At 36.8% G+C, this 23,012-nt stretch overlaps 3 protein-coding genes across 3 annotated transcripts; all 3 read left to right on the top strand.

Annotated features, from left to right (window-relative positions):
- Window positions 1-2,212: 2,212 nt before the first annotated feature.
- Window positions 2,213-4,824, top strand: LOC122014489 (phosphoglycerate kinase, cytosolic-like). The gene is made up of 6 exons (XM_042570722.1): window positions 2,213-2,545; window positions 2,836-2,913; window positions 2,981-3,241; window positions 3,467-3,784; window positions 4,152-4,310; window positions 4,392-4,824. The coding sequence occupies exons 1-6, from the start codon at window positions 2,354-2,356 to the stop codon at window positions 4,584-4,586; spliced, it is 1,203 nt and encodes a 400-aa protein (XP_042426656.1). The 5' UTR covers window positions 2,213-2,353; the 3' UTR covers window positions 4,587-4,824.
- A 2,031-nt stretch (window positions 4,825-6,855) lies between these two features.
- Window positions 6,856-10,764, top strand: LOC122014488 (translation initiation factor IF-2-like). Its single transcript, XM_042570721.1, has 4 exons — window positions 6,856-7,933; window positions 8,003-8,146; window positions 9,130-9,315; window positions 10,350-10,764. Exons 1-4 carry the CDS (start codon window positions 6,971-6,973, stop codon window positions 10,428-10,430), a joined length of 1,374 nt encoding a protein of 457 aa, XP_042426655.1. The 5' UTR covers window positions 6,856-6,970; the 3' UTR covers window positions 10,431-10,764.
- A 781-nt stretch (window positions 10,765-11,545) lies between these two features.
- Window positions 11,546-22,812, top strand: LOC122014765 (multiple RNA-binding domain-containing protein 1-like). The gene is made up of 15 exons (XM_042571184.1): window positions 11,546-11,772; window positions 11,857-11,964; window positions 12,343-12,457; window positions 13,579-14,243; window positions 14,349-14,480; window positions 15,599-15,691; window positions 15,815-15,932; window positions 17,094-17,417; window positions 17,689-17,753; window positions 19,644-19,815; window positions 21,238-21,342; window positions 21,425-21,526; window positions 21,677-21,850; window positions 22,295-22,429; window positions 22,519-22,812. Coding segments are annotated over exons 1-15 (2,460 nt in total). The 5' UTR covers window positions 11,546-11,770; the 3' UTR covers window positions 22,669-22,812.
- The last annotated feature ends 200 nt before the right edge of the window (window positions 22,813-23,012 follow it).

Below are 23,012 nucleotides of genomic sequence, written 5' to 3'. Positions count from 1 at the left end.
TTATATGGCCCACCATTTGAAGGTGTTTTATCTTAAAATGGCTCTCAGGTGGCAGTAGTTTTAGGGGGAGGGGGGGGGGGGGAGGGGGGGGCGGATCCTCTGGTCCGTAAAGGCTGGACCACTTCATGATCTAGCATTTGCATTGGTGGGGGAGTAAGTGCAATTCGGATCCTCTGTCCCCAAACTGTGTATGTCCCCGTGTCCCAGCCAGAAAGCGGCAAAACTATAACATGCAAAACACGTGCTTCTGTGCCAAAACCCACTCGCCGAACACTTCTTCTCCCCGAAAAGCTTTGTCTGTGCCCCAACCCAAACTTCAGCCGAACCCCACTGCTTCCGCCGTCGACGTCATCTCCGTCCCCTCCCAAACTCGACGACACCCATCAGCTTCATCTCCCGAACTCGACGGCAAGCAAACTGCTTCATCTCCCAAACTCCTCTCTCCCCTTGTCCAGCCAAGATCTATATGTCTCTGTCATTTGATTTGGGTGAAAACGAAACATAAGAAAATAGAACCAAAGAAATTCTGTGTTTTGATTTTGATCTATATATTTGTAGTATGATTTATCGTACTTCTCTTTAGATAGTTTGTTGTGAGGTTTTTGAATATGTTGTTGTTGGGTTAGGGCACAGAATTTCTTTGGTTTTTCATTGTTTTAGTAGTTTGCTTGCCATTTGGTATTTAATTTTATAAAATAAAAAACTTATTTGCAAATATTTATTTTATAAAATTAAATACCAAATGACAAGCAAACTATTAAAATAATGATAAACCAAAGGAATTCTGTGCCCTAACCCAACAGCAGCATATTCAAAAACCTCACAACAAACTACCTAAAGAGAAGTATGATAAATCATACTACAAATATATAGATCAAAATCAAAACACAGAATTCCTTGGGTTCCATTTTCTTATGTTTCGTTTTCACCCAAATCAAATGACAGAGACATATAGATTTTGGCTGGACAAGGGGAGAGAGGGGGAGGAAGAATGGTAAAGGGGAGGAAGAAAGGTACCAAACTGGACGAAGATGAAGTTGCCGGTGACCGTCGAGTTCGGGGGATGAAGTAGTTTGCTTGCCGTCGAGTTCGGGAGATGAAGCTGATGGGTGTCGTCGAGTTCGGGAGGGGGCGGAGATGGCTGTCGTCGAGTTCAAGAGGGGACGGAGATGACGTTGACGGTGGAAGTAGTGGGGTTCGGCTGGAGTTTGGGTTAGGGTACAGAAAAAACTTTCGGGGAGAAGAAGTGTTCGGCGAGTGGGTTTTGGCACAGAAGTAGGGGTGTAATCCAGTCGAGCCGAGCCGAACTCTTGAATATTTGAGCTTGACTCGTTTATAATCGAGCCGAGCTCGAACTTTATTTAATGAATATATTCATGGTTCATGAGCTTATTCGAACTTTTATCGAGTCTAAACGAGCTTAATAAATATAAATCATAAATTTAAATATGGATTAAAAACTAAATTATATATTTAGAGAAAATTATAATATTATTATTAAACTTTATAATTTTATTCTAATAAATAAATTTAATATGCTTGTCTATATTTTTCATAAGTAGAGTATAAAATCAATAAATTTAATATCAAAATTATTATTATTTTTATTTAAAAGTTACTTAATGAGCTTAACGAACGTGTTGACGAACTAACAAATCAAATATTACTAAAGTTGAGCTTGGTTTGTTTATCTTAACGAACCTCATTAAACGAGCTCAAACGAATTTTTATCGAATCGAGCTTCGAATAATTCACGAGTAACTTGATTTATTTACACCCCTATATAGAAACACGTATTTTACACGTTATAATTTTATCATTTTCTGATTGAAACATGGGGACAGATACCGTTTGAGAACAGAGGATCCGAATTAGAGTAAGTGCGGCCCGCTGTCGCTGCGGCAACAACTCGTGTAGTCGTGTAGACGGTGTGGATCCACGTGGGGCCCCGGTGAAGAATATGGAGCGTACGAGATGAAGTCGCGAGGAGAGACGACGATGGGATCCTCTCCCAGGCTCGAAGAGCTGGGCAGATGAGATCCGCTGCAAGGACCGGAGGAGCTGGGCCCGCCCCACTTGAGGCCCACTTCTCAGACTAACTAGACGTATCCTTCCCAAGAAGCACGCGTGTGACCGTCCGATCCTACTTTTCTGTTCATCTTAACCGTTCATTTGCGTCCCAGCCAAAGGACAAGAACATTCTGGAAGCCCAAGTACGTTAGCGCCAGACGTCTTAGCGTGAGCCTCTCCCGTGCTCGATCGCCAAGCTTTGATTCCGTTCCTCCTCGTCTCCCGTTCGCGATCGAACTATTGAGGTTTCCGGCAACGGTGCTGGAGCTGATTCACCGGAGAAATGGCGAAGAAGAGCGTGGGCGACCTCAAGGGGGACGACCTCAAGGGGAAGAGGGTGTTCGTGAGGGTGGATCTCAACGTGCCCTTGGATGAACACCAGAAGATCACCGACGACACCCGCATCCGCGCCGCCGTGCCGACGATCAAGTACCTGATCGAGCACGGCGCCAAAGTGATCCTCTGCAGTCATCTGGTCGTTCTCACTCCCTGATCTAATCTTATGCTTTTAGTTCATTTTCCGTCATCGCCATCACGAATTTCGCGTGGAGTGATCATCACAGATGAGGATCTTCAAAATTTCCTCAGGCTAGCTTAGCTTGATGTTTTCCTTTTACTCTAGGATCAAAATTACATGTTTGATCATACATATGGTGTTCGTTTTCGTTTTGTTGTATGTTCATAGCAAGGAGTCATTCCAAATTTAACCTATTATCCGCTATCATATGCGTAATAGAGAACTAACTGTGAATATTAATCTTTCAGGGCCGCCCTAAAGGTGTCACCCCCAAATACAGTTTGAAGCCCCTTGTGCCTAGGGTTTCTGAACTTCTTGGTGTTGATGTATGCATAAATTTTTTACTTCAATTATTTCTCGATGTTTATAGTTTCTCACATCAAGATTTTGTAGGTTGAGATGGCTGATGATTGTATTGGTGAAGAAGTAGAGACGAAGGTGGCTGCGTTACCAGATGGAGGTGTTCTCCTTCTTGAGAATGTGAGGTTCCACAAAGAGGAAGAGAAGAACGACCCAGAGTTTTGTAAGAAGCTAGCATCACTTGCTGACCTCTATGTCAATGACGCCTTCGGAACAGCTCACCGTGCGCATGCTTCGACAGAGGGGGTTACCAAATTCTTGAAGCCAGCTGTTGCTGGCTTTCTGATGCAGAAGGTATTTTCGATTTCTTAACAATCTCTTAACTTTATCTTTATTGTGTGTTCCTGGTCTGATATACTTCAATTCTTGTTTTGTTGAGGATTCCTGGATATGTTCTTGTCGATAATACAGTATTATTCATTTTATGATTGGAAAAAGTATGCAATTTGCTGTATTTTCCTTGATCTGTTGTTTTCAATTTTGTATCACTCTGAAGAGTGCCCTCCTTCCTCTATGCAGGAGCTTGACTATCTTGTTGGAGCTGTAGGAAACCCTACTAGGCCTTTTGCTGCCATTGTTGGTGGATCTAAGGTTTCAACCAAAATTGGGGTGATAGAGTCATTGTTGGGGAAGGTAGACCTCCTCTTGCTCGGTGGAGGAATGATATTCACTTTTTACAAGGCACAAGGATACTCCGTAGGATCGTCTCTCGTCGAGGAAGATAAGCTTGAGCTTGCAATTTCACTTTTGGAGAAAGCCAAGTCTAAGGGGGTTTCTTTGTTGCTACCCTCAGATGTTGTAGTTGCTGACAAGTTTGCTGCTGATGCCAATAGCATGGTTTGCTCTTATACTTTCTTTTTATTAGTTAAGCAAACTAAATTGTTGCATCCTAACAACTTAATATCTATCGTTGGTCCTATCAATTAAGCCCTGTTTACTCCTAGGCTCGGATGAGAGAAAGAATAGATTGCACAAAAATTGAGACACTTTCCTCTATTTAACTATTGAAAAATTAATAGGACGGATTCTAAATTTGTCTATGGATTGAAGGCATTATTGTGAGATTGCAAACATGGGGTCGTGGCCTTTTGGTGATGCCATGAACCTGCAGCCACACGGTGTCGTGGTGGCTATGGATAGGGTACACCATAATCACATAAGACTCCAATTGATGATAATTTGTGAATTTTTCTTGCATCTTCAGGTTGTACCAGCTTCCAGCATTGCTGATGGCTGGATGGGTCTTGATATTGGCCCTGATTCTATCAAGACATTCAGTGAATCCCTCGATGCTGCTAAGACCATCATCTGGAATGGACCCATGGGAGTCTTTGAATTTGAAAAATTTGCTGCTGGAACCGATGTAAATGATCAAAAGCACCATCACTCCATCACTTTCTCAGTTAATTAGATTGTGAAGTATCTTGTGTTTGTTTGATGACAGGCAATCGCAAAGAAGTTAGCCGACTTGAGTGCCAATGGCGTGACAACCATTATAGGAGGTGGCGATTCGGTGGCTGCAGTTGAGAAAGCAGGGCTCGCCGATAAGATGAGCCACATCTCCACTGGAGGTGGTGCTAGCTTGGAGCTGCTGGAGGGCAAGCCTCTTCCTGGTGTTCTTGCACTCGACGACGCCTGATTCAAAATGTGTTGTATCTAAAACTCTTTTAACTTAATCTACGAGTTTGTTTTTCAAAGAGTTGCATGCCAGAGTTGCGTGCTCCGTGTGTATCGGAAAATTTCACTTCAGTGTGGTAGGCTTATCGAATAATAGGCTTCCTTGGATCTCAAGGATGAATCAACTGCTATGGTGTTGTATCTAAAACCCAACTTTGAGTTTGTTTTTGGAAGAGTTGCATGTTCTGTGTTTCAGAAAATCACTTTGGTGTTATAGGCTTACCCTATAATAGGCTTCCTTGGATCTCAAGGATGAATCAACTGCGACCGAACTACAGTTTTGAATATCATCTCTCTTTGTGTGTTTGAGCTTTTAGTTTAGACATGAAAGTTTCTGATTGTCTTAATTGTGATGATTTCCATTTAGAAATGAGAGGTTGTGTTAAAAAGCTGAACTGTGAAGGTGATGCATATTAATTCTTTGAGTGTAAATAGGTCAAATAGAATTTGATTGTGTTTAAGTTTGGACAAAAATTAAAAGGCTATCTTTTTTATTAGAATCGTAATATTTTATTTCATCTGAATATTTTTTTCAAAATTGCTTTGGCATTGTTGTAGTTGTTACTATATGACATTTTATATCCGGTGAACATTGGTTACTACTACACTGACAATACTTTTAACTCTTATTAGTGGCAAATAGTTGTTACTATAAGACATTTTATATCTGGTGAACATTGGTTACTACTATATTGTGACAATACTTAAACTCTTATTAGTGGCAGATAGTTGTTACTATAAGACATATAAGACATTTTGTATCTGGTGAACATTGGTTACTACTATATTGTGACAATACTTTAACTCTTATTAGTGGCAGATAGTTGTTAGTATATGACATTTTATATCTGGTGAACATTGGTTACTACTATAATGTGACAATAGTTAACTCTTATCAGTAGCAGAGGAAGGGGACGTGGGGGTGTATGCAAGCACCCTTTACTTCCGAAAATTCTATGAGTAGTATATATCTCACTTGTTCTCTGTTCACACTAAGGGTGTATCCGAAAATTATATGAGTAGTATATCTCACTTGTTCTCTATTCACACTAAGAGTGTAAATGAATCGAGCTGAATATATCGAGCTGAATATGTAGAAAAATTTAAAGTTTGAATTCGGTTCGAAATAAGTATATTTGAGTTTGAGCATGATTTGAAACTCGAAAAATTAAAAAAAATTTATTCGAATTCAGTTCGAATTAAGGTTCAGGTTCGAGTTTGGTTCAAAAGATTCAAACATATTTATAAATTATTTGAATTATTGTTAAAAATAATTATTCAAAATATTTGAAATTTATTTATTTAATATATATTTAACTTATATTAATAAAATATTAAGATTAATGAGCATCTCGTAAATTATCGAATAATATAATTTGGATTCGAGTTTAGTCTTAACAAAATTTAAATATGTTCGAGTTTAGTTTGAATTCGATAAATTCAAATATAAATCAAATATTTTTAGAATCGGCTCAATTTATTTGCATCTCACACCCTCTGCCTCATTTCTAAGTTTTCAACGCTTCGCCTTTAGGCTGCAGTCCGAGGGGGCGAGGGGAAGAAAAGCTCCATAGCATCCCTTAAATTTGATAAGCAAAAATATTTTTTTAGTCCTTTTTTTAAGCATCCCTTAAATTTCTTATTAATACTAATAATACTGTGATTATATTATTTATATAACTATTACAATATGGATATTTTTTTTATCAATATTGATCAATAAAATAGTAGTTGTTTTATAAGGTAAAAAATAAAGATAATTTTAGAAATAAAAATGCAATAGATATGTTTTTTATAATAAAGGAAAAAAAGACAGTCTTTGTTTTTACCATTCCAATAAAAAAGACTGATTTTTTCCATTTTAAGTTTTGTATTTTTTTTTCTTAAAGTCTGTTTGTATTTATTTATTGAATTTGCTCAATTAATAATATTATTGTATTTATAAAAATATTTATCTACATCATCAAAAAGTTAATTTTGATATGATATTAAGATTAAACAGTTTATAAAGTTATTTTAGAGTATTGTAATAATTTAAAAGATGGACGATATGAATAATTAAAGATATTTTTTTTATTTTCAACAATAAATTTATTAGAATTTCATTAATCAATAATCAATTAAATAAAAATAATTAAATAAGCTCGATGATATTTGATAAATTAAACTTAGGTCGAATTTGAATTAAACTCAAGCGAAACTTGAACCAGTAGATTGGTTTGACTCGAGGCTCATTTACGCTCCTGCTCCCTCGTCTCTCCCTAATTCCCTAAGAAGTAATAGCGATCTGTCAGCCCTACGCCGCCCACTCTTCGAATCCATCTGCGGCGGAGCATCGAACGCCACATGCGGTCCTTCGGCAAGCTAACCGCGGTTTCCGGAGGCCGCCCCGCGGCGGCCACCGCCCTGTATGCCTACTCCACCTTGCCTGGTGGTGGTGGTGGTGGCGGTGGCGGAAGAGGAAGAGGCCGAGGTTCGGGACCCCCGACCCCTGTCCCTGGCCAACCCGCTCCCCACGAAGGCGACGAGCATGGTTTTGCCCCGCCGGGCGTTGGCCGCGGGAGAGGCCAACCCGTACTGCCGTCCTCTCCTGTCCTCCCCTCTTTCTCGTCTTGGATGTCCCCTGGGGATCCTGCTTCTGTAGGGCGGGGCCGCGGGCGCTTCGCCCCGTCGCCGCCGCCGCCGCCGCCTCCTTCCGATCCCTCCGAATCCTCCGCAGGTCCTAAAAAGCCGATTTTTTTCAGGCGGGAGGAAGTGCCTTCCGACTTGGGAGACAAACCTAAGTTAGCTGGCTCGGATGAAGTCGCTCCGCTTCCTCGGAGCATGTCCCCTGGACCCTCTGGCGTCGGGAGGGGCAAGCCCACCCGCGTTCCCGAATCAGATGCCCGGCCGCGCGAGGAGAATCGTCATCTCCGGCAGAGACCAGCTCCTAGGTCTGGTCCGGAAACGTCTGCTCAGACGGCGAGCCAGACGAGGATGGGACGGGAGGAGGCTGTAAAAAGGGCTGTTGAGGTCTTGTCTCGTTCGGGCGGCGGGCAGGGCCCTGGGAGGGGAAGAGGAGGTAGAACGATGACCCGGGGAAGAGGGAGAGGGAGAGGCGGAAGGTCCGGGGGACGAGGAGGAGCAGAGGAACAGGAACTCGACATTGGCATTTATCTTGGAAACAATGCTGATGGAGAGAAATTGGAGAAGAGGCTTGGAGAAGAGAAGATGAATCTACTGAATGAAGCATTTGAAGAAATGAGCTTGAGAGCTCTGCCATCTCCACTGGTGCAGGCTTATTTGGAGGCCCAACACTATAACAATATGGTCTGTATTTGATGGCACTGGGCAGATTTATTCTATGTTTTCCTTTCTCTAATCTTTCTGTTTGTGCAGATTGAGTATGAGCCAGAATACTTGGTTAATTTTGAAAATCCAGATATCGATGAGAAGCCACCGATGTCCCTTGAGGAAGCACTGCAGAAGGCTAAGCCATTCTTGATGGCCTATGAAGGGTTCCAAAGCCATGAACAATGGGAGGTGATTCATGGTCCTTAATTTGTATTTTGTCTGTAGATATGTGATATGTGATATGTTTACCTTATGATAAATATTTGATGATTCTCAACTGAAAGTGATCATTTCTATTTCCATATCAAATTTTGAATTGCAATAATGTAAACTAGGCGTAGGTCTTTGGTATAAGGTTTCTTAAGGGTTGTCCGTCTTTAGACATGGTAGGTGATGTTGTAACTGACCTACCTTGTTAAAGCTTGTATAGTAATAACACTGTTAGAAACTTATATCATGTACATAATAACAGTTTTGCACATTACTTTTGAAAGCTTTTGCTATACACAAGACATGTTTTGCTTACTATTGGTTTGTGTCAGAACCTCATGCCTTTTTCTTTCTTATTAATTAGGTTTCAGCTCAGTGTTTGTATGAATTATTTGTAGAGATTATGTTCTTTAGGATTATTTAGGTCAAACATTTTTGGGTGTGAATCACTATAATACATTATTAAATAAGATCACATATGCATGCTACTTGACACTTGTTGTGTCTCCAAACCTTACTTCACCCCACTATTAACCAGGCTTTTGTTGGCCACTTCATTTTTTGTTGTTTGCTCCATAATTAATTTGGTGGTATTATCTAGTGGTCCTTGTTCACTAGGTATTTTTGTTTCTATTTTCTACTACAAATTCTGTTATTATCTGTATATATGGATTTGTTTTTCGTATTTGGTAAACTAATGTGCCTAAAACCTAAAGGCTTCAATACAAAGTAGTGTAGCTACTATACAAAAGCAAGTGCTGCTACTATTTATGTCTCTGCAATGTCTTTAACTTGGATGAATTTTGTGTTGCAATTATGGACATTTTAGTCGTAGCTAGCACTTGGACACAATAACAGCAACAAGCCGTTAGGTCCACTTGTCTGGATCAGCTGTGTGGCTAAGCACTTAGACATATTTGTATACTATTTCACGAATGTCTGATGTGCAATTTTCTTGACAGGAAGCTGTAAATGAAATTATGAAAAAATTGCCTTTGAAGGAAGAACTTATTGAGATGTATTGTGGGCCTGATGTAATTACTGCTAAGCAACAACAGGAAGAGTTGGAGAGGGTGGCAAAGACTGTTCCAGAGAACGTACATTCTTCTGTGAAGAAGTTTACTGAGCGGGCTGTTCTTTCTCTTCAGGTTTGTCTTACTCTTGCTAATTTTTTGTGTTATACTGTATCACAGATTTCAAAAATTAAAAAATTTAGTTTAATAGTCCATATATCTTCGTTTAGGATTTATATTGCATTTGCTTCCCAATCATTTTGTTTTGAAAATGTGCTTCATGAGTAAAAATACTTCGAAGATTTCTGGAAAACTCACAGAACTTTATAAAATAACTTGTATAATACTCAAGAAGTGCATTGTATAGGTATGTGTCTGCTGAAGGATCAAGTCGCCACCCTTTGTCATCAGTTTTATGTAGAATCCTACACGATTGCTAATACTGACCTACCAAGTCTTGTGTAACTTTGTGGTTCAAAATGTCCTTAGCTCATAATCCTTCACACTAGGGATTCAAAAATCAGTACTTAAACCAATGCTGTTATTTAGAGATGAGAGACTAATTCTGAATTATTGTCCCATCATCCCTAGTGAGAGGTTTGAGTGCTACAAAGATTCAGACCTTTAGATGAACAGAGAATCATAAAGATTCTCATGGCATCACTTCCCTAATTCATCATGCATCTGCTTCCTTTAGTTCCTTCTAGGATATATTTAATTTTCCCAGCTTCTTGATGCTATCTTGTGGTTGTGGATAAAAAGTATCTTTTTGTTCATCAATAATTCATGTATGTTTTGCGATCTGTTGTGTTTGAGTAATTTCTGTTGTGGTTTACACGCTGACTTCTGTAGTTCTCATCAGCATTGTTTCATGGCAATGCTTCACGGATCTTCTAAACTTATTGGATTTTCTTGGAGTCCTGATGTGCTTTCTGAAACTACTACTTTCCCTTTCTGGAAAATGGAATCTTATGACTATTTTCTTCCAGTTTAGCATTGCGATACAAGTTCTCAAACCTCTTTTCCCTTTTCTTTTTTCCCGAATACTTTGATGCAGCACAAACTAGACATCGTTCTTTTTTTGCTTCGATCGGATTTTGTCATTTTTATTACAATCGAGGTAATCACTAAATCCAAATCTAATATTTTCCTGATGGTGGTTTCTGCAGAGCAACCCAGGTTGGGGCTTCGACAAGAAATGTCAGTTCATGGACAAGCTTGTGCGGGAGGTCTCACAGCAGTACAAGTAATTCATAATCCCTCGCCGGATCAACAAAGCTTCCATGCATTTAACCTAAACCAGTTTTTCGCGCTGAGAGCCTTTCTATGATACCTTAATTTGCTCTTGTTAATTTCAATCTCCAGAATAAGATGTAGTCGACTACTTGTAACTTTAGCATGCTGCTTGTCGAAGTCGACAAATAGGAGTTTCCTAGGAAATGGGAGTTGGATCCCTGTCTTATGTTTGTTTTTCGATCATTTTGCTGATAGTAATTCATGATCTTTTAGTGAAAAAGGAATAATAACAATTATTTGAAATTTGATTAGATGCCTGTAGTCAATCAGTATCTTTATCTGGATCAATGTCATGTTTTTGGTTTGAAAATGTCTCTTGGTGTAGATGTTTAAGAGCGAGGCAAGTGAAGCTGTCAATTTGAGATGGATCCATAGGATTAATATGTTCCGTCCAATAATTTTAATAGGTTGAGTTAAAATTTTATCAATTCATTTAAATATGAGCCCAGACGGACTGATCTATTTAAGCCTGCCGCTTCAGCTTCGGCTTGGGCTTGAGTTGGATGGTAGGTTGAGAAAAAATAAATAATTAATTAAATGTTATAAAATTAATTAATTCGATTCATATTAATATTTTGATATCTCGAATGATATTGTACATTTAAAAATAATTAATTTATTAAATTAATCAAATATTTCTTTGATGATGTCAACTGATGATATTGGACGGTTAAAGAGATTGATTTATTAGTCAAGTTATAATTTTTTTTTGAATTAATCGAACGAAAGTTTTAAAAAATAACTATTTAATTTAACACCAATAAAATAAACACTATAAGAAAATTGAATTATATATTTATATAATTTCAGAAATCATGGTATTTCACATTCAATCCATTGGTTTAGAAAATTATACTTTTTTTATCTGTAAATGTGCCTATATTTAAATATTTAAAATAAAAGTGAACTATATTAATATATTAAAATTAAAATTAATTTATTTTGTCCTTAAATTTTTTGGTGGTTAAGTATAACTTTCTTTAATAAAAATTTTTAAAAAAGTTTTTCCTTTTTTTTTTTTTATCGATTCTTAAAATATTAATAGTCGAACCAATTCGTGTTTGAACCGGCCCGATTTAAACACTCCTCGCAAACACGCACAGAGTCGCCGACGCCAACGCACGCCGCCGCCCTTGAAGTTGGGATCCGCCATCGCCGACGAACCTAACCGCCGCCGCCACTGCCGCCTCCTTACCCTAATTGTGCTTCTCTCTGGACGCCGGCGTATTTTCCTTCATCGATCCTTCTGAGGAAAGGCTGCCCTTTCTCGTTCTCTCGATATATTTTCCCGAAGATGTGCGTGCCTTGTATTCTCTTTTCCCTCGCGTTAATTCTTTACCCACCTTACCTTGTTGCTTAATTGTTTAAGCTCGTCGGCAGGTCTCGGCTTTGCGTCAAGAATTTGCCCAAGTACGCCGATGAGAACCGGCTCCGGGAGTTCTTCTCTCAGAAAGGGGAGGTCACTGATGCTAAACTCATGCGCACTAGGTAAGATTCATAGTGATTGAAAATTAACTATTTTCGTTTTCACTCCTTGTCTTCACTCCTTATCCAGAAAGAAATCTCTGTAAATTCTAAATATTTATTTGAAGGGTAGACAAAATTATCTCATTGCGAAAGGTCACAGCTTCTACTCACCCGTCTAAATTTTATGTCTTGTGAGCAAAATTTTTTAGAATTTTGCTAAGGAGACAGGGCCTTTTGATTTTCATATTGACTATGCGTCATGTTGCCTAGAATTCATAATCTGTGCCGAAACAGAATTTAACTAATGGTTTTCAACTGATATGGCGCATTCTATTATTAGGGTTATCTATTATTGATTTATTTGCGTGTCTTGAAAATAATCTCATTTGGTTTCCTCAGAGATGGAAAGAGTCGGCAATTTGCATTTATTGGTTTCAAGACTGAGAAGGAAGCTGAAGATGCGCTTAACTATTTCAACAATTCTTACATGGACACATGCAAAATCACATGTGAGGTATTGTTTGATGATTTATAAGCCTTTTTTTTTCCTTTCTACTATGTTGGCAGTTCTTGTTATTCAAATACATATTTGGTATTGGTGATGTGGAGTGGACAATGATTTCATTATCGCTTGGGTGGCTTTGTTTGTCATTGTAATCCCAGTTAGATTAAACATTTAGATGAAAAACAGATTTTCTTTATAATTATTTTTTGGTCAAACAACTTGCATGGTTTAACAAAAGCTAGGAGTGCCACAACTTGTACTAAAACATATTCCTAATTCTTTGACTTTTCTGTTTTGGCAACTATATAGTATATGCTTAATTCTATTACTGATTATTGGAGACATGAAGACTTAAACAATATGCAACAGTTACATAATTGACAAGATCCTTATCGTCTTTTCATCCTTTTGAAAGGTATTGTGCAAAATAAAATCGTTTCTAATAACTTTAATTGACTTTTTATGTGATTCATACATTTTACTTCTTTGTTTGAATGCAAGCTGATTTATACACTTTAAGATTTCTTGTTTGAAAGCTTTCTACTTTTAGATATATCTTGTTTACTACTAGATGAATTTTTGTCACAATTATCAGGTACTAACACAATCTAGATGCTGGAGAGTCAGTTTGTTGAATTGTAATGTTATCACTAGTTTTGGGACTGCCCTTGGCATGCTAAACCAATTGTTTTCCCCACACGGATCTGATAGACTGATATTATTCAAAATCATTTGATAAAATTGCATTTCATATCCTTTTCAGATATTTGCTTTATTTCTGTGATAAAGGAGCTATCATTACTAGTATCTTTTTAAGTTTCATTTGCCTTTTGCCTGGACCAATGTCTGAAAACCTCAAAAAATAAAAAGGTGAATTTACACTACCAACCAAATTAAGATAGTAAATTTAGTTTGGTAAATTCAATATCAAGTTATGGAGCTGTTCCATAGTGCTGGCAATCTAAGACAACTTGTTCCGCTAGTATTTTTATCCTAGTAACTCCACTACTAGTCAAGGACCAGACACTTGATAACTAAGTTGAATGGGTGTTATAGACTCATGATATTTCTCTTTTTTGTTTTCATTCATAATGAAAGCATTGATATAACGTTGAATTGCTTTCTTGTAGGTTGCTCATCGAGTTGGTGATCCAAATATTCCTCGTCCATGGAGTCATTACTCTGCAAAGAAAGTCAGTACACATAGTCCAAATGATTCAAATAAGAAGAGTGAAATGAGGGTTTCCAGCTCAACTTCTGATGACTCTTCGCTTAAGCAAAAAAATGCCAAGCCCAGTGAATATGAAGATCCTAAATTTAGAGAGTTTCTTCAAATCATGCAGCCACGATCAAAACAGAAGATGTGGGATAATGATACTTTAGCTCCTTCTGATGCAATTGTGAAAGATGGAAATGTTGACCAAGAAAAAGGGATTTCATTAAGCCGTGGAGAAAGAGTCTCTTCTGAAACAGTAGACAGGGTGCAATTAAATGAAGATGATAACACAACAGATATGGAATATTTTAAGAGTAGGGTCAAGGCAAATTGGTCGGATTCAGAAGATTCAGAAATAGAAGGAGATGCATCTGATGGTGAGCCTAGTAAGCCTGATGTAAATGATGAGATGATTGATATGTCTGGTATTGATCAAGCCCTAATGCAAGTGGAATCTTCAAAAACTTTCATTGAGGAGAAGAATGACAATGAGATCCCTAATTCATCATTTAATGATGAGTATAAGCAGGAATTAGAAACTGGCCGATTGTTTATCCGCAATCTTCCATATACAGCAACGTATGGTGAATTTCTTTGAACTTAATTATATCAGTAGAATGCCATACTATAACTTCAATACCCATTTTTTTCCCTCCATATGATTATCATTTTTTTGGTATCCAGCGAAGATGATCTGGCAGAACTTTTTAGCCAATTTGGTGAACTGTCAGAGGTTCATCTTGTTGTCGACAAAGATACAAAAAGATCTAAAGGAATAGGTTATGTCCTTTATGCACTTCCTGAATCTGCAATAAGGTAATTATTTCAGTTAGTGTTATTATTTATGTTTAAATTCATGAATGTTTGGCATCTCATCCTCTACTGTTAGCCTACTGCAAAACTTGTGATTGTACTTTAACAAGAAGAATGGCCATTTAGAACATGAAAAAATATTTGTTTGATTTATAGTAAAATTGCGTAGTCAATGATGAAGTATTTCGGGAGCTGTGACAATTTGATTTTCCTAACTTCGGGTAAACAATAAGAATTTAGAATTCCTTGTATGGTCTCTCCCTTCACTGTTGCCTATTTTTGCAGAAGCTTTGGGTGTTTCTGTATGATGCATAGGAAGTTGCCAGTTCCTTCCCTCGCTGTTAGTAAATAGGAGATTCTTCAGCCTGTAGCACCACACCTTGCAACCTATTCAGAAGAAATGAATCTGTTCGTGAAAGTAAATTGGTCCTTAGGAAAAAAGAATTTTGAAAGATTCTTGTGAATTAATTCTTTTATTTAATTTAATTTTAGTGAATGTGAACTTTCTTAAGCAAGTGAAATTTCCTGGATTTGAATATCAAAATGTTCTTCATTGAGAAGGGATCCTATGTATGCAATTGATTGTGCTACTTTCTCTAGTTACAGAGATTACTAATTTATGCTTTCAGCTTCAAATGTGGTTCTGAGTTTCTCTCTTATTGGACCATGTAGTCATTTCGTGCTGATGTTGATGAATAAAAATAACACTGATGCTGATTTAAGTGAGGTTTGTTGTGCTTTAATTTTAGGTTACACTTCACATGCCAAATGACAACATAGATCAATATTGAATCCAACGTCTCAGAACTTGGTTGACAAATCAAATGCTTTGTAGTACGTGTGCTTGTTCAATTAAGTATCATCTATTATTATTACTTATTATCCATGCAATGCTAATTGTCTTCTCAAACTTTTGGATTCATATCCAATTTCCTCAATTCTTTTTTTTTTTTAAAAAAAAGCAAGAATGCATATTTACCATTACTAGTTCATTTTTGTGGTTTTGGTTATGTGACTTTCATGCATGGACTAGATTATTGCTGGTTGACTACTTGAATCTTGATTAATGCTAGTTTTTAAAATTGTGTGCAACATTGATTTAGTTAAATTCTTAAACGTAGGGCACTGGAAGAATTGGACAACTCAATATTCCAAGGCAGATTGTTGCATATTATGCCTGCTAAAGGGAAAAATCCAACTAGTGAAAAGATTGAGTAAGCATATTGCAGTGGTTTCTTTTCCCTTATCACAATTTTCTGAAATAGGGAGCTGCCGGTTATATTTTTCTTACAGTCTAAGCTAGTATGCTTATTCTTTTTGATTCATCATCCTTAAAGGTCTGAACATGCAACTTCTAAAAAGAACTTGAAGCAGCTACGTCAAGAACAGAGGAAGGCATCTGAAGCTAGTGGTGATACACGAGCATGGAATGCTCTGTTCATGCGTCAAGATACAGTATGATCTTCTAAAACTATAAAACAATTTTCTTATGTGGATTACCTCAGTAGTGTAAGGTTTGATAGTATTATTTTCTTCTGCTGAGACTAACTGAGACTACGAGTTTCTTTTATTGCTTAGTTTCTTTTATGCTTTCTATCTTTTCATATATATGGGATGAGTTATCACCTTACAACCCTCAAGGTTAGAGATTTTTGCTAAAACAATACTCTGGTGTAACTAGTATTCGGGCACACCAGATTAGTCTATAATTCATATTTAGCAATATAGTTATACCTACCTGTCATAACAAGCCCATAAGGCTCTTCTTATGGAGTATCATTTCCTAATCAATCCATTTAAATACCATCTTTTAATCCCTGTGTATATCTATTTAAGCTGTAAAAGACAAAGGAATTTAATGAAGGATAACATCTGTAGTTAATGACTTGGGAAAAAAGTAATATCATGGGTTATAGATAAGATAAGAAAGATGCTTTTTATATGCTTAAATTTAGAACTTTTCCCAACAATGTACTTTGTGGTGTTACTTGTTACTTATTCTTGGCAAATAATATTACTAGCAAGTGTTTTTAACTATTAAATCCTATTGGTTAGGTCTTCAAGATGTTTCAGTCAGTAGGTGGCCGACCCATTGCACCCATTGCATAATGCTTATTTGTATATTTTATTTTTATTAGTAACATACATATAATTGATTTGTAAAGTTGAACTTAATGTTCTCCTTGCATGAATCATTGGGGAGAGGAACAGAAGGGATCCAGTTATTAGAGACTGGTTGCTACAGCTATAAAGTTAGCCTAACAGTTGGCAGATATTCATCATGTACGGAACAATGGATGTGCAAAAATAAGGCAGTTCAGAGATCTGATTAATGACCAAAAATAATATAATTTTCTAAGGCCTACATTTTGTGTTTTTTACTGATCTATTAATAAGATTCACTTTGATGGCACATATTCCAATCTAACATGACATGGATTCTAGATTTGTTGAGCACTTAGTAGAGTGTCACTGAAACTTTGGTTATATTCTCATGTTAAATTTTGTTTTATTTCTTTCACTTTTTTTACACAATTTTTTCAATGGTTGCTATGGTTCATATGTGATCGATTTAATACTTAAATTCAGCTAAGAAATGTATGTTGTATTACGTAGGTAGTAGAACACATTGCAAGGAAGCATGGTATCAGGAAAAGTGATCTCCTTGACAATGAAGCAAATGATCTTGCTGTACGTGTAGCTCTAGCAGAAACACATGTGATAGCAGAAACAAAAAAGGCTCTGTCCAATGCTGGAGTTAACATTAAGGCATTAGAAGAATTTGCTTCTAAGAAGGCTGAAAATTCCAAAAGAAGCAATCACGTGATATTGGTTAAGAACTTGCCCTACACTTCTAATGAAGGAGATCTTGCTGGCATGTTTGGAAAATATGGGAGTCTGAACAAAGTTGTTCTCCCACCTACAAGAGTCTTGGCCTTGGTATGTCAATCACTCTTCAATCATCATATATTGCATCTGTATCTGTTCATGATTATTTCTTTCTTCTCTCTAGTGTTTTGTTTTTAAAAGTGGATTTTGATTGCATGGAATTAGCTTGGACATTTCATTTAATATACTGTTTACATAGCCATCTAATCTCCCAATTGTCTGCATTAAAGCTTATTGATGTAATTGTTCTTCGTTCAAGATAATATTGACAACCTAGTTGAAGCGGCATTTGCACCTCATGTGTTCCATTGAATTTTCTCAGGTAGTTTTTCTTGAAGCTGGAGAAGCTCGTGCTGCTTTTAAGGGTTTGGCTTATAAACGATACAAGTAAGTTCTGGTAACAACATTTTGGATGGCATTGTTGTCCAAGCATTTTCATTGCATCTTCTCTTTGGTGACAGCATCACATTTAGATTGCTTTATGTAACCACCAGTAATTGCACAGTTACAAATTTCAATGGTGATTCCAATAGAATAACATGCTATATTCTTAACTACTAGATCTACTAAATCTTTTCATTCCTTAAATAACCATAATAAACTAGTTAGTTCAATTTGTCACATGACCTCTCCTAGGTGTTTCTTTATTCTTTTTCTTCAATTCAATCTATTTCGTTACAATATTAGGGTGACGTTTGGTTTAGAGGTTTGAGAATGAAGGAATGGATTCATTCCCAAATCTTGTGTTTGGTTGATGTGAATGGAATCAAAATTTTGGAATGAAACCCAAAAACTTGGGTATGGATGAAACTCACCTACTCCCTTGGATTTTGATGGAATGAGAATAAGAATTAAGTTTTGAACGAAAATACCCTTAGTATATTTGTTCAATTCTTCTTTCATTTCACTCTCTCTCCTTGTTCTCTCTCATCAAACTTTCTCTCTCCTCATTCTATCATCACATTTTCTCTCTCAATATACTTTCTCTCTCCTCATTTTCTCTCATCACACATTCTCTATCATTTTCTCTCTGTATTCTCTCTCATCACACACACTCTCTCATTATTTTCTCATTTTTTCATCATATTTTCTCTCTCATCATTCTTTCTCTCTCCTCAATCTCTCTTACCATACTCTCTCTCCATATTTTATCTCATCACACTTTCTCTCTCTTTATTCTCTTCCATCACACTCTCTCTCTTTATTCTCTTCCATCACACTCTCTCTCCTTATTCTCTCTCATAACACATTCTCTACCGTTTTCTCTCTGTATTCTCTCTCATCATACTCTCTCTCTCATTATTTTCTCTCTCTTCATTCTCTCCTCATTTTGCTTCATACTTTCTCTTTCATCATACTTTCTCTCTCCTCAATCTCTCTTACCATACTCTCTCTCCATATTTTCTCTCATCATACTTTCTCTCTCTTCATTCTCTTCCATCATACTCTCTCTCCTCATTTTCTCTCATCACTCTTTCCCTCTGTTTATTTTTTCATCACACTTTCTCTCTCATCACACTTTCTTATTATACTCTCTCCTCAATCTCTCATCACACTTTCTCTCTCTTTATTTTTCCCATCACTTTTTCTCTTTCAACAAATTTTCTGTCTTAGCATACTTTTTCTCTTCTCAATCTCTCCTATCACGCTCTCTCTCCTTATTTTCTCTCATCATATTTTCTCTCTCTTTATTTTTCCCATCATACTTTCTCTCTTTATTTTTCCCATCACATTTTCTCTCTCATCACACTTTCTCTTTCATCATTCTCTCTCATCATATGTTTCTCTCACATTCAACTTTCTCTTCCATATAATTTTTTTCTCTTATTTTCCTTCAAGGGTAAAAATGAAAATTTAGATTCATCCCGATTGAAAATATTCAACTAACCAAACATTATTTTTAAGAATGATACCCAAGCTCATACTCATTCCCATTCCACAATACTATAATACCCATTCCAATTCCTAGGAGAGAACCAAACGGCTCCTAGGTTTGTAAAGATTGACATCAAAAGTACTGAGCTTCACTAATTCTAACTAATTTCCTTTGCCTTTCTTTTTGAACCTAATCATTAAGTGTTCATTTTGACTATTTTTAGAAAGAGGAAATATATTTGGGAATCTACATTTGCATGTGAATTTTCATGATCATTACATGTAAATATTGCCAATATTTATGTGTTTGTTTCTCAAGGTTTCTTGTGCTCTTGATAAACACGGATACAGTTGTCATCTCTTCTATCTAGTTATTCTTTTAAAAAATGCTTTAACTTTTAGGGATGTACCGCTATACTTGGAATGGGCTCCTACCGACATTTTATCTCCTAGCCCAAAGTTGAACAATGAAGAACAAAACAATGTAGTGGGTGAAGAAAAACTTAACAAAGTTTTAATTCGGCAAGCTGTGGAAGGAATAGCGGAAGAAGAAATTGATCCTGACAAGGTTGAGGTGTGGCATCCTCATTCCCTTTCTTGTTTATACAAATGCGTATGCAATTTATTTTTATTTCTTTGTTCTACTAAGGCTAAAATCTGCCCTGCTCAGGTGAAAATTACTTGAATGTGCTTAGTATTTAAAATGATTTTCCTATTGGTACATATCACATATTATTGATCACTTACAATTATTGTTTTCATCAAAACTCATAAGTTGTCATTTCAGTTTATCCAGTAGTTTCCTTCAAAATTTTGCATCTTACTAATATGCAGGTATCGTACCACATGTGGATTCATATTTCACTCAGGTCTCATTCAAAGTTTTAGTATTTCTTTCACAATTTTGCACGTTAATAATGTGTAGGCAATCAGGTCGCTCTTAGTGATAGTTTCATATTGCATATGGGGAATGTATATTTTTTTCTTTATTCAAAGGCTATAAACTGTAGACAAATGTTAAACAATTTATTTTAGTTATTTCACCAGCTCAACTTTCCTAATTCATTGTTTGTGCTCCAAAATAAATGCACATCTCATCACAATATAGAGGAGCAAATCAACAATGAGTTTTGTTGTCTTCATGCCTGAAATCATTGAAGAAAAGCTGCCAATATTCATAGATTGGCCATACAATGATGAGTTTTGATGTTTTGACTTCGAATGCCTGAAGTTATAGATTAGCCATACAGAAGTTATAGGATTTCTTCAACTGTTGCTTGGTTTAGCTTGTAAATGATTGGCGATCCATTGCAAAGCTACACGCGCTTAATTAATATCGCTAGGGACTTACATGTGGGCATGTGTACCTCATAAAGTTATAATAGATGTGTGGACCATATGCTACCATTAGTATTTTGGTTTCATAGCACATTACCTTCCAAGTGCAAGCACTTTACTGAAGTCGATGGGTTGCATCCATATCTGCAGGCACTTAAGGGAGTGCTTGAATAAACTTCTGTAACTCTGCTTTTATGCAAAGAAAATAAGAGGGCTATGCCAGAAGGCCATATGCTAAAATCGATAAAATTGAAATTGAAATTACTTGATTCAGAAGAGATAAATCCAATAATGTCTGTACCCAAAAGATAAACAATAGAATGAAAAAGAGAGTGCTCCATGGAAATGATATTTGTTGCAGAAGCCAGAAGGTAGTACCTTGATATACTTTAATATTAGACATTCTTGGTGACATGACTATAGACATGAATTTGCATTTACCAGAATTCGAGACACAGTTACTCTTCTATGTAAACTTTTTCTTTTTTGCTATCTATATTCGATCAAACAATAGAATTTCATCAGGAATTTAATTTTGTCCAATTAAGTTTTTTATCTATGTTGTTTTTTCTTTTGCAATCTGTATTCTAGCAAACATTACAACTTCATGAGGAATTCAAGCCTCTCTTTGGGCTTATTTTCATGGTTTGGTTTTCAGTCACGGTCAGTATTTGTCAAGAACCTGAATTTCAAGACTACCGACGAGTTACTAAGGAACCATTTTAGTGACAAAATGAAGAATGGGACACTTAAAAGCGTAAAGGTAGAGTCCAGCAATTATCTCGTGAGCTTTTGCTTACTCGTGGTACTTTTTTCTGAGAAAAACTCTATTGCCCTTCTATCAGGTGAAGAAGCATGTTAAGGGTGGCAAGAATGTCTCTATGGGTTTCGGGTTCATCGAATTTGATTCCGTGGAAACTGCTACCGATGTATGCAAGGATCTACAGGTAAAAGTGTCCCACAGCTTTCAAAGCACTAACAAGAACAAATATTTTTCTCATGAACTTTTTTTTCCGACCAAAGCTTTTCCTATATTTGTCTCTGGGTTCGCAGTTAAATCTTAACTGTGAATTACAAGCTTGTACTTAAACATGCAGGGAACTGTCCTGGATGGCCATGCTCTTATCTTACAACTTTGTCATTCAAAGAAAGCCAGTGAGGCACCCAAAAACGATGAGAAAAATAAGAGCTCAACGACACTAATGGTGAAAAATGTTGCATTCGAGGCAACAGAAAAGGATTTAAAGCAGCTTTTCAGTCCATTTGGTCAGGTAAGCACATGTATCTAAACCATTGTCTTACTTTCGAACGATTTTAGCTTTACGCAGCCTCAAAAAGTTGGAAATTAGTTTGTTATATAGCCAGAGGTCACAAAATGCTGAAAGTGACTATTACATTTATGGGAAATTTTCTTAAACCTGTCACTTATGTAGCTAGGCATAACCTGTCATCGAAGTGCATTTTAATTTGTATCTTACTTTTCGAAACCGGGCAACATAAATCCAAAGGCATCCCACCATTAGTGGTGGATCTCTGCATTAGATCATATTCGCAGTCTCCCAATTCATAGAATGTGATTTGATTCATTGATTGAAAATTACACCTATAAATGATCTTTCAACTTGTCGATACTGAGAATTAGATAGGTTCATAACACGGCATATCTTTTAATCTTCAATAGCATGAACCTCTTCGATTCCCTTTTGTGATTTCAGATCAAGAGCTTGAGGTTGCCAGTGAAGTTTGGTGGCCACCACAAGGGTTACGCATTTGTCGAGTACATCACGAAGCAAGAGGCCCAAAATGCAATGGAGAATCTGTCGAGCACACATCTCTACGGCCGCCACCTGGTACCCTTCTTGCACTGAAAGTCCAGTTTATACACTCATCAACACTTATCGATAAGCTAAGAAGCTCACCTTACATTACCCTCATGCAGGTCCTCGAACGAGCAAAAGATAAAGAGACGATGGAAGATCTAAGAGCAAAGGCGGCTGCTCAGTTCGCAGATGGACACAATGTCCTGTCCAAGAAACGAAAACAAGATACTTTGGCAGAGAAAGTCGAGAAGATTGCAAGAATATTGTAGTTCTTCTGAATGTGGTTGTATCTGTTTTGCTCTACTTCTTAAAACTAATTTAACATGTAACAAAAAGAAAATGTTGTAAGAAATTTTGTTTGAAGTGTAAGTTGTGGTAATTGTGATTTTAAACCATTTGCGGTTTTGTTTAAATTATTTTTCTATTCGAGGAAGAGAGAGAGATAAAGAAGAATTACAAAAATCAAAAATGCATTGTTTTTGGAATCAGCGCTCTTCTTTTATCATTTTCTTATAAAATAGGTGTCTCATCCCATCAATCCTCATATGGATTATATACTGTTTGATATCATTTTTCAGTCATATGGATTAAATACTCTGCAGTGGTGCAAAAG

Source organism: Zingiber officinale, chromosome 8B (genome assembly GCF_018446385.1).
Source record: "Zingiber officinale cultivar Zhangliang chromosome 8B, Zo_v1.1, whole genome shotgun sequence".
Classification (NCBI taxonomy): domain Eukaryota; kingdom Viridiplantae; phylum Streptophyta; class Magnoliopsida; order Zingiberales; family Zingiberaceae; genus Zingiber; species Zingiber officinale.
This window is presented reverse-complemented; position numbering and strand designations above follow the sequence as displayed.